Raw genomic sequence first — 12,201 nt, 5'->3', positions numbered from 1 at the left:
GGTACCACTTTTTCAAGCAAAGCACATCCTTCAGTGTGCATGTGTAAAAGTATTTGCACAAAGTGGGCATACCCTATTCCTTTTTGGCATTAGCTGCAGTTGACTGATAATTAATTAGAGATATTTCCCTTTTCTGTCGCTCGATTGCAATTCTACTTGTCAGGGGCTTGCAAAATTAAGTGGTGTCCCGATTAAATTACCAGGTAAGGGTTTTTTTTCCTTAGGTGTACACTTTGCCATCACAGATTATGAATCTGAATTATGGAGAATATGCTATTGGCAGTCTTCACAAGGAGGCTAAGTGGGCATAGAACATAAACCACATTCCCTTTTCTGGATTTAGTGTTTCCAAAATAGAAGACCTGTGACAGAAGTAGACAATTAATAAGAGCATTAAGAGAACAAGAGAACATTTACCTGTGGGACTGCAAATTGTTTGGGTTCCTGCCCTGTATCCCCTCTTCTGGGGTCTCTCATCTAAGAATGTCAGCAAAATTTCTTTTGTAGTAACTTTGAAAAGGAGGAATTTTTATTTATTTATATTTTAACTTTGTAGAGCCATGTATGGTAAATAAATTCTGAAAGAAATATCTAGCTTTTTAGACACTTATTTGTATTCTTCCTGGTATTCAGCTCAGTGCCTTCAGTCCTGCCTTCTTTCTCTGGGCAATCTGATACTCTAAAATGTTCTGTACAGCTCAGTAGAAAAAGGAATTTGCTTTGTCTAAGTCATTTAATAGCTTTTAAATCCCAATGGATTACAAATTTGCAGCGTGCTATATGCTGGCTGTATCTTGATCTCCAGGGCTTAAATGTGCTTTGAATTGTTACTCAATAACTATGAATAGAATTGTTAGTTAAAGCCAAAGCCATATGAACAAGTGGTATTGCAATAGGAATAGAGGGATGAGGGTTAAATAAAATGTGGATTGTGGAAACTCTTAAAATTTGCAAGTTAAGTTTTGCAGTAGCCTTGATGCAGTCACTAATGGCTTGCATCACTGAAACACAGTAAGCACTTCCCCAAATATCATTCCTATAACCATGTTTAGTCCTAGGAAAAATAAGCTAGTTTGGAAGGCACCACACGATGAAGCCACACGCTGAGAGTCTGCTGTGATGTACTGCTGCAGCACTTCCATGAGGCACAGGACAATTCTCATAAGGGGATAGATGGTACCATTCCATGAGCTGGTGCACTGATAGACCAGAAAGCTCTGAGAAACTGTACTTTAAATAAAAGATCTAATTCTCTTATTCTAGATATGGGAGACAATCTAAACTATGTATATACAGATAGTCTAAATAAAGAATCCGTGCACAGCAGAGTGCTTCAGTAGAACTTATTATCCCATGAATGGAGGCCTTGTAGGTAATTCCAAGTTTATCCTCCAGAATGCTACAAATGCCCTTACTGCTGGAAAGAATCTTAAACAACCTACAGATATAAAAAAGCAGATCATAAAACCAGTGTCTGTCATCAAACTGTTTATTGAAAACAGCTTGACTCAGCAGTAGCAGCACCTTTTCCTTGTTTATATCATAGTGACATTGGCTGCTTAGTGTTTCCATAAAATGAACAATATTGAGAAAACTATTTGTATCTCAGTAAATTCAGCGCCATAAAAATGTCCATTTTCAAGAGAAACTATTTAAATTACTTGAAAACTTCATGATCTTTGTATAAAACTTATGTTTTGTGTCTATCATTGCAGCATTCAGTAAGTTGAATCAGCTGTTGTAGAGGCAAAGTAGATGACCACAGTGAGATTAGAGGTGGATAAAATTCTAATTTGTTTTATATATATATATAATCATAGAATCATAGAATCAACCGGGTTGGAAAAGACCTCTGAGATCATCAAGTCCAACCCTTGATCCAACACTGCAGTGGTTACTAGACCATGGCACTAAGTGCCACATCCAGTCTCATCTTAAAAACCTCCAGGGACAGTGAATCTACCTCCCTGGGCAGCCCATTCCAGTGTCTGATTACTCTGTCTGTAAAAAATTCCTTCCTAATATCCAACCTAAACCTCCCCTGGCAGAGTTTAAGACTGTGCCCTCTTGTCCTACTGCTGTTTGCCTGGGAGAAGAGACCGACGCCCACCTGGCTACAACCTCCTTTCAGGGAGTTGTAGAGAGTGATGAGGTCTCCCCTGAGCCTCCTCTTCTCCAGGCTAAACAACTCCAGCCAGACTGGTTGTCTTCCCCACTGGCTCACCTTTCGGCGCACTGGGACAGCCTGCTCCTGTGTGTTCAAGACTTCCTTCTTGAAGCATGTCCATCCCTCCTGGACCCCTTTGTTTTCAAGGGCTGTTTCCCAGTGTACCCCTATATATGTATATATACACATGAGTACTAAGAAGTACCAGGTTCCATTTCTTCTTAACAAACTGAGAAGTAGCTTTTTTCACAGTAGGAATCAGATTTGTATTTTTAGGCTGCTCAACCGGTGGGGTTGTTGCCATTAAACCCTTAATTAAATGAAAAACGAGGAAAACTCATTTACTTGAGTGGTACAAGGTCAGAACACTTACAATAAATGTCTAAAAGAAGAGATGGAATTGGCTGAAGTTATTCTCCACGTTCCTCTTTGACTTTAGTGTGGTGTGCTTGGAACAGTTCTACAAACTGCAGTAGCATCTGCAGATAAGCACATGTCCATCACTGAATTCATGAAAGGCTCATTTATTTACTGGTTCAAGTTTCTAATATTTATTGCCAAATTGCCATGCAAGGTTCATGTGCATTTACCCTTTAGTGCTTTCAGCTGTTTTTTCTGTATTACCATAATATTATTCCTTCCAAGATGCTTGTAATAATTTTTAGTGTTTGCCAATGACTTAATGTGGTGCTAAGCCTTTTCAGATACATATCACTAGAGTAAGATACTGCTTGAGGCAGACAAATTAGTCTTATAAACTAGATCCTAACTCTATAATGATCCAAACCAAATGCCATCCTAACATTCCATCATATCATGCCCTGAGGGTAGGGGTGCCTAGTATCTCTGTTGTGATGATTGGTACACTCTGGTTTCAGGTCTCTCATGAACTCAGTAAAGCTAGTTACCTTAACATGAGGAGCGTTTTACCTTCCTGAATGACTGCTTTTCAAGCTAACATCCCTTTATTAAAATAGATGAATTTGCAGAGATGCTTCAGCTGTACCCATACTTATCCCCATCTGCACACAGAGCAACTTATGCCTTTACCTGCAATCCATCCTCTGCAGGTCAACAGGATCCCTGCCCAGAACCACTTCCAATACTTTCTTCTCTCTCCTCCTTTTCCTCGTGCCTAGAATTAAGGATTTCACTCCACAGCTTTGCCATATCTGTAGCACTTCTTACTTGCTTTCAATTCAGTAGGAGAATTTGATAAAACTAAAGTTTAGCAAGCTGTTCCTTGTCACTCTACAAGCACTGAGAAAAGAGCCCAGCAAGCTGCAGATCAATTGTTCACATAAATTGGGTCAAACCCAACAATAGTAAAAATGTTATTTTTAACAAAAGGTTGCATTTTTAAGAAAAAAAAACATTTGGGAAAATTCAGTCCATGTCTTCTTAAGGTATGTCTAGAACTTACAAAATTCAGTTCCAGGGAAAATTTTTGTCATCATCTACTGTCCTTCATTATTCTGTTTCTGAAAGATCAGAAATTAAATAGTCTAAAAAGCTACGTAAGAGTAAAGAAGGCCAAAGGGAATTTCTTATTGAAAATTGGGATATATTTTATTGTTTTAAACTATTTGAATTAAATATTTTTAAAACTATGGCAATTTGAAATAGCAAAAGAAGAGGAATTCCACATATCTGACAATTTCAAGTAGCTGAAGTCTAACCTAAATACCCAGGTAAAACACCTAGTAAATACAAACTTGCTTTATATATCTTAACAGACACTGAAAAGCAAAGAGAATTTGTCAGAAATTTCATAGTAGCCTGTGTTTTGATTTCATTCATACAAAAAGTAACGTGTATATGACCTCTGCAGATCAATGGAATTAGTTCTGCTTTTCATCTCTGCAACTAAAAGCAGACTTAGTTATTTTTCATGGAATAGAGAAAACTGCTCATGGTTGCTTTTGTGATTGTTTTTTCCCTGCAAACCTAAGTATCTGCATTTGTGTGTGAGTTTTGTTTTTATGTGTAGATCTTTTGTCAGGAGATGCATTGACAAGCAGAATCTAGCACAAAATTGCTTCTATTCAAGAAATCCTTTGCATCTTCATCAACATCTGGGATAAGAATTTTGAACTTGTCAACATGTATAGAATGAATGGGAGGTGGACATCCAAATCTCAGATGCAGAGTTTACTCAGATGGCTTAGCAGTTGTTTTGGAAAATGCCGTGTTGATTAGTATTTTTTTTAATTACTAATTTTTAATTACTATTACAGACATTTACAGCCTGGTGCAATTCCCATCTCAGGAAAGCAGGCACACAGATTGAGAACATTGAAGAGGACTTCAGAAATGGCCTCAAACTGATGCTCCTCTTGGAAGTTATCTCAGGTTAGCTAAAATAAAGTTTTCTATGTATTTACAGCACACTAACTGGAACACTCTTAGAAGAACAAAAATTGTTAACAATATAAAACAGTAAACACAAAGTAAACTGAAAAGTGAGAGATGAAACACACTGTAAAGCAAAAGGGGGGGGGAAAAAAAGCTCTGCTTTCTCCTTGTCTCCAAAATTTACTGCTTGGTGCTTGTGTATCAAGGTATCATTGATGTTGTTGGACAAACCAAAAACAATGAGGACCTTGCCTTAGCCCCTAACAATTAAAAAGCCATTACACTTAGGTTACAAATTCATTTTATTCTGCTTTTATTATAAAAGTTTTGCTTTGCTTTTAATGACTTCATTGGATGGACCAATGCTTTCAAAAGTGAGTAGCTAAAGCAGAACTAGATCAATATTTAGTCATAAGTAAAAGGTCTCATTTTTCAAAAGAGTGGAATATCCAAGAACTTTTGACTAACTGATGGAAATTCACTATGTCACCTTTGTTACGTGTTATTCAGAGAGGCAGTCCCCAAGGTGCACTCAGAATGCCCCTGAATGGGAAGGGAACAGCTCAAGTCACAGACAGACAATAAAGGTGAAAAGGGGCAAAAAGATTTTTAACACATCTTTATGGAAAATACAGTTTACATTTTTGCTGGAAATTTCAGTGGGGAAAGAAGATCTTCAAAGGCTCATTGGTCTTTTTAGAAATTATTCTGTTTTGGGATCATTTGAAAAGAAAAGTTTGTTCAAACACATCAGCCAATGCTCTGAAATGAGCTGCTCTGCTGTGCTGGATGAAGTTGTTAACAGCCTTTGTTTTTGGTCAGATATGGAAGGATGCTACAGCTGATCTGCTGGATAGAATCCAGCCTCTCTTTGCAGCTGGGCAGGTATGAATGATGAGCTCTGAGAACATCCTGCCTTCTCAGTATTCAGCTACTCTAACAGACAATAGCAATGAACCATATGTTGAGTAGCAGGAAGCATGCATATATCTTCCAGATGTTTAGGGCAAACAAAAATTTTACTCTGGTTTTACTGCTATATCAGAAAGACCTAAGTGAGATGCTTCAACATTTGAATTTTCTCTTTAGGGTTTTGTTCAAACCCCTTTGGCATTCTTTCAAAAAAATACCTGTTAAAATTACTGCTAAATTTAGGCAGTGTTCAGACCACATCCACTCTTGATTTCTAATCACTTGTGCGTCTGTAGCAAGGTGTATGTAACAATAAACAAATTAAATTTGTTCTTCTGCAGGGGAAAGGCTACCAAAACCAGACAGAGGGAAGATGCGCTTCCATAAAATTGCTAATGTCAACAAAGCTCTGGATTATATCGCCAGCAAAGGAGTAAAACTTGTGTCAATTGGTGCAGAAGGTATGTGACAGAGCTTGACAGTGCACTTTACTTAGGTCCTGAGCATTCCCATGGCAAAGAAGTCTGATGAGACCCTTGGTCACATTATGTGGACTGTTTTCTATATATGGGTGACTCAAAAATCCCTCAATACTGATTGCTGACCTATAACTGTGAAAGGACAAGACATGGAAATTTGTGGACACCTGGAGAGGGATAGGGGTACAAATGAGCTCTAAGATTACTTTATCTCCAAGATTAAGTTGAATTGTCTGTGTTTGAGTGGGTATTGAGATAATGATTTTTTTCTTTCAGAACATTGTTTTTCCTACATTATTGAAAATAAGGAACTCCTTTAGAAACCAGGTTGGATTTAAGGGTGTGCTTTATCCAATATGGGATCTTTTTTATCTTAAGGAGATATTATTAAGACAAGACAGAGGCTGACATCACTACCAAGTGGCTGGGACCCACTCCCATTTTTTTGTGAGGCTGACTGCAGCTGTGTTTCTAAAATTCAAATGCAGGGCTAAGGGAGTGATTGAAAGAAACTATGGTATCTAGGGAGAGACTGAACTTATGAAGAAAGTGGAGTGAGATGCTATTTACTAAAGTAATTACTTTTTTATTGTTCTGTTGTAGCTAAATACAGACCTAGCCCACTTCATTCCATGAGTATTGTTCACCGAATGTGTTCACTTTCTAGATCTAGAACTCAAAATCTCAAGAATTGGATTTTCTGGACAAAGTGTTTTTTTGAACTCACTCTTTATTTATTTGAGACCGAACTGGGTGGGCCATCTGAGTCCACATCCATGCCATCTATCCATAGGCATGTAACAGAGACCATTTTTGGGGAATATGTCACCAGTAGGGAGAAACGGGCAATTTCCAAAGGCACTTCAGATCTCAGAAGAGCTCTACTGCATTTCAGAGGAGCCTGGCTCCCTCCATCAGTTGTACCGGCAGTCAGGGGCACTTGGGCCCTTTGTTCAATTAAAGTGGGATGAAAAAATATGCTGTTACCTTAAACCTCTGCAGTTAAGGTTCTTCTGAGAGTGACAAGGCATTGAACGGACAGCAGAGGGTACTGAAGAGACAATTTGTGGGTGGAAATGAAAATTAAGAATACAGAAGCCTGTTTGATATCTGGTGAAGAAATGCTGAGAGTACAGAGCATGGAGCAAATGAACAGTAGTTTCTGTCTTGACATGCAGGTGGCTCTGAGGCTTCCTGACCAAAGAGTGTAGCAAAGGGAGTATCTTGTGGGACAGAGTGGTCATTGTCTCTGATCACAGTTTGCACAAGGCTGGAATATTTAAACCAAGATACATCAGTTCATATCTGCTTCTGAAAGGAGCAGTCCAGCCCTCTGCACTCCCATCTCCCTTATTTTGCTCTGCTTATTGCTGCTTATTGCTGCCCAAGGTGCTCATTGCTGCTCAAGGTGCTCAAGGTTAGGGAACAGTGCTTGAGCACTTCCTGTATCGCCTGAAGGCACAGCATCTGGGATAGCTCACATCAGACACTGAAAACATTTAAAATAACCCTGCTGTTCTCCTTGGCAGCAACTGGCATGAATTCAGATGTTCTGTGATTTAGGTGTTCTGTTATGATTCCCTTTGGAAAGGTGGAAGGGGCAGTAACCTCTGCAGCTTTTCAGCCAGTTGCTGCAAGGTTACCATCCATGCGCTCAGTATTTATTCCTGAATGTAACAGCAGGCTATAGCTAGTAACCCAAGAGATTACAGTGATGTTTTTAGGTTTTCTTTATTTCTGGAATTCTCAATCTGTAAAATGGAGGGATTAGATGCAAAATTAATTCATTAGCATTAAGAAAAATTAAAATAGTTAAATTCTTGGATGGAAGCATGGGAGAAAAATCCACTGCTACTTTAATAGCTTAGATGAAGAGGGGAACCTGTCATTGTAAGACATTACACTATGTCAAGTATGGCTTGATGCCCACATTAGATTATATCCATGTGGGCAGGAGCAGATAGATTTGTGTGCCTCCTACTCCTACTCTAAAGAGGCTGAATACAAAGCCAGATCTGGCACAGGCGTGCATAGTGTCCTGTTAAGTTTACTACATCCCCTCTACTAAATTTGTTATCTAAGGCACAGTGTGGTGCTGATGCAGCAATACAGTGTCATGTCTGACTGGGTATGGTTTCACAGTGTGGGACCTCTGGCACCAGTATGTGTTTAAAGAGCCCCTGTGCTCCCTGGTCCTGCATACTTGCTCCCACACTTCACAGCCCTACCCTATCACTTGGGCTGACAACTGTTGCTGTAGCTCTGCTGGAGACTGGATCAGCAATCTGATCAGGTTTTATAACACACTTCACATCCTTTTTTTCTTTTGTTGCATTTTTCAGCATTGTTAACTGGGTTGTCATTGTAGTAGGTTGGAGTGAATGCCAGCAAGGAGGCAGAACACAGTGTCCTTAAGATTGTGTTTTTATCAAAGTCCATAACCACTTAACTCACTGCCTCTGTGTGTGAGCACAGGGCATGTGGGCTGGCCCACACCCATCTGTTCTGGCATTCTCTGAGTTACATGGATGCTTGGAATACTTTTTAATTTCCAAAGCATAAAAGTTTTGTATCTAAATCTGCTAAGGATCATTTTCTACTATCTGATATGCTGAATGGTGAGGAGCTTGTAGGCCCAACGGGAATGACTGTCATTTAAAATGTGGCCTCAAAACAATGATTAAACTGTGATTCCTGTGCGACATCAATACAAAGACCAATTTAGTATTTTTAAGGGGCCAGGGACATTCTTTAAAGTCATCATTATTGTTCTGAGCCTGACTTCTTTGGGCTATCTGTGGAGTGGAGAGAGCTGATCACCTTTAACTATGATGCTGAGATGAAGCCAAATTTAGCTACTCTGATCTGTCTTGTGTATGGGTCTTTCTCTCCATTGGTCATGATATGAGACTAGAGAGTCAAGAAGCTAAAGTAAAACGGTGGAAAGTAGTCCTTATGAGCCATTCACAGTCTGGGAATAAGAAGTTTTCCCTTAAGGTTTAATAAAAATGCAGAAACATTATTTGTAAGGTGATCGCATCCTGAATGAAATCAAGTAAATATGGAGAACCACAAAAGATCTGTGTCCTGTTAATTGGAAACATTTCTGTATTGTTTTTCTGGGGAGCAGAAAAAATGTTAAAGACTGAATGAGTCTGCTGCAAGAAGGTTGGAATAAAAAAACCAAAAAGTAGAATAAAAAAATGGAACTAAAACCTTTGAGAACTTACCACTCTGTTTTGCTTAGCTTTTTCCCTAGACAGTTTTTATTGTTTTCCCTTCACTTTCCTTTCTCTCCTTTCCTGCCCTCAAACCCAGAAAGCTGTATCTTTGCGTATGTGAGGTGTAGGAACTATATTCCTTCGAGAGGAAACAGGCAGTATTAAGAAACTAATGAAGTCTTCTACTGAACTGTAGAGGAAAATGATAGGAATGAATCAGTATTTTTTTTGTCATTGATACTTTTCAACATTTTAGCAATTTGTTTTTCTTCACTGTCTTTCATATGAGTCTTTTTTGTGTTTTATGCCTGCAGCAGATAATGAGAAGCCAAAGCTGACAAATCACTTGAAAATTCTCCCGAGGCACAACATAGAAAATTCCCTCTCTTGCTCTTTCATTCAGTCTGTGTGTACATATGGATATGTAAATAAAAAAAAAGATGTAGTGATTATGTAAATTCATGAGTTGATTGCCTGACAATCAGCAATGCCTCCTGAGTATTTAAATTAATTTATTTTAAATTTGAAGAAATTTGTCTTTTCTATAAATACTTATCGGACATTAAAATACAATGAAGTACTTGACCAAGGAGGAGAGAAGAAAGAGCTACATGCTCTAATTGCCATTTGGTCTTTTTTTGGCTGAAAGGGTTTAGTTTTGAGATGTGAAATGACTTGAGATCTTTTAGGGCCAATAAGATAGGATACATGGAAGGCAGGCAGAGTGAGGTGAGAATTCTGGAAAATTAGTGCACGATCCAAAGGGGAAAGCAGAAAAATAGCCGTTCATATATAAACTTGAATTATCACACTTACTAAGTATAGACTAGCGATGGGTGACATATTTCCTATCACATTTGTTAATTCCATAGGTTCAAATGACAGCTTGTGTCACGTCCTACTGCAATTCAACATGAATCTCAAGTCTCGGAGACAGCAGCTGCTTTGTTCTGTAAAAGTTGCTCCCGGATTCAGGCAACTTCTAAGTAGCAGAGTGACTGCATTTTCTGCTGGCATCTCTATTGGCATTTGATGTTAAATTGAGGAAATTCCTCCTGATGCAAGCTCCTCCTGCTCCTTCCCCAGAACACCAGTGGGCCCCCAGGCAGCCACAGCTGCTCCACTTTTTGAGAAAGGCTGGAGGTGACTTTCAAGTAGGGGAGCAGCTGGTGCCTTCCCCCCTCCACTGCTCCTTTGGTATGAGGTGACTGGAAAGTCAGTCTGCAGTTCCCATCTCTCATTGTCCCACCTCCTCCCTTTCCAGTGGTGGACCTTCATTATAGTCTCACTATGTTTTTCTGAGTCTCTTGACGTGCTTTTCAGATTGATTTAACATTACCAACACATTTAAATGGTCTGGCAGTACATTTTTTGGTGTTGAGAAATTTAAGTGGTATCACTTAATTACAATGTAGGAGCACTGGATTTTGACCTGGCTTTACAGGTAGTCTCAAGCAGTCTTGAAACAAATTGAAACCGCAGAGGTAAAAAAATCTCATTTATATTAAAGACATGTAAATGTGCATATGCATTAGAGCTGTAAGACATTACAACCTCATGGCCACGTTAATGAACAGGCAGGAAGCTATGTAGCTTTGTCTCAGGAGGTGCTGTGTCTCAAGAGCTGTTCTTCATATCTAGTCTGTGCTGGCATTATAGGTAAATTCTCAAACATATCTAAATAGTATAGGGGAGTTTCTGAGTGCTGTTAGTGTCCAGTAGTTTCTTAAAATTTGGGTTAAGATCATATTTTTTCAGTTCCTTTGTATTTGAAAACAATAAGGCTGATATTGTTCAAACTTTCAGCATTTCCCCTCATGCTCTCTCTAAAAAGTCACCCTAAAACCTAAAGATTTGAAACAGTTACAACTACCTGGGGAGAAGGCTTTTAACATGGAAGGGCTGAAGTGGTCTTAACCTCAGTAGTCTTCAGTCCAGAGTAGCACAACCAGTAGTTTGTTGAAAAATGAATCCAGGTGAACTCTATGTGAATAAAAAATTATCGTAGAAATATAAATAATTTATTAGATGCAATGTATTACTGGTAGAAATCTATGATTAAAATAAGATAAAACTGGAAAAAAACCACTCTAAATACTACTGCAATATGTTTTTTTTACCTTAGAAATTGTGGATGGCAATGTGAAGATGACGCTGGGTATGATCTGGACTATCATCCTTCGCTTTGCTATTCAAGATATTTCAGTGGAAGGTAATAGTAATACAGTTATGTTAAATAATTAGGAAATCTGTTTAAAAGCATTTTTATATGAATTGTGCGTAAGGGAGAGGAGTGTTTTAAAAATAAATTTTTTCACAGAAGATGATACCGCATCTGGTATCATCATTTGCTACCTGGTGACAAAATTAACTTCGGGAGGGAAAAAGTAATTACTCTCCTTATCCTGACAGAGACTTTGAGCCAGCTTTCTAAATGCAGAAGTTCTGGTCATGTCTCTCAGTTGAAGAGACAGAAACATGACTATGTTTCTGAGCTTCAGTGTCCTGAAACTAATTGCTGTATCCTTTGTGTTTGGTCCTATTTCCAACATACTTTTTTTAGTCCTGAACTGAAACTACAAGCATGTTTAATGTAGGCACCAACAATCTTTTATGTCTAGTTGTATTATATTTGTATTGGGTATTTTTCTCCAAATATACAGTCTGCTGTCCAACCAATATAATTCCATAAATTTCTAACATCCCAGAATTTTTGTGCAGGCTGACTCTACTCTTAACTGAACTCTGTGTTCTAATGGAGCCCCAGTTGTCCATTTATATGAGTACCTTTTAGGATTAAATGTTGGTTTATGCCAGTTTATGGTGGCTGACCACTAGAAATTAATTACTTGGGCACTTTTCACATCTTTCCTCTTTTTTACTCCCTTGTGTCTTTTACAGAGACCTCTGCCAAAGAAGGGCTGCTGCTGTGGTGTCAAAGGAAAACTGCTCCTTACAGAAATGTGAACATTCAAAACTTCCATCTTAGGTAATCTTTCATTATTTCAAGACATTGACATGATCTAAAAAATTTTACATCAAATTTTTCCCACAGTTGTGTAGGTAT

At 38.5% G+C, this 12,201-nt stretch overlaps 1 protein-coding gene across 1 annotated transcript in view; it reads left to right on the top strand.

Annotated features, from left to right (window-relative positions):
* The window catches only part of ACTN2 (actinin alpha 2), a 69,303-nt gene that overhangs the window by 19,992 nt on the left and 37,110 nt on the right, over window positions 1-12,201 (top strand). Inside the window, exons 2-5 of the mRNA XM_032681958.1 lie at window positions 4,405-4,519; window positions 5,776-5,895; window positions 11,260-11,346; window positions 12,036-12,123. Of these exons, the coding sequence (XP_032537849.1) occupies window positions 4,405-4,519; window positions 5,776-5,895; window positions 11,260-11,346; window positions 12,036-12,123 (410 nt within the window). The remainder of the gene's footprint in view (window positions 1-4,404; window positions 4,520-5,775; window positions 5,896-11,259; window positions 11,347-12,035; window positions 12,124-12,201) is intronic.

Source organism: Chiroxiphia lanceolata, chromosome 3 (genome assembly GCF_009829145.1).
Source record: "Chiroxiphia lanceolata isolate bChiLan1 chromosome 3, bChiLan1.pri, whole genome shotgun sequence".
Classification (NCBI taxonomy): domain Eukaryota; kingdom Metazoa; phylum Chordata; class Aves; order Passeriformes; family Pipridae; genus Chiroxiphia; species Chiroxiphia lanceolata.
Note: the sequence above shows the minus strand (reverse complement) of the source record. Positions and strands in the feature narration are given on the sequence as shown.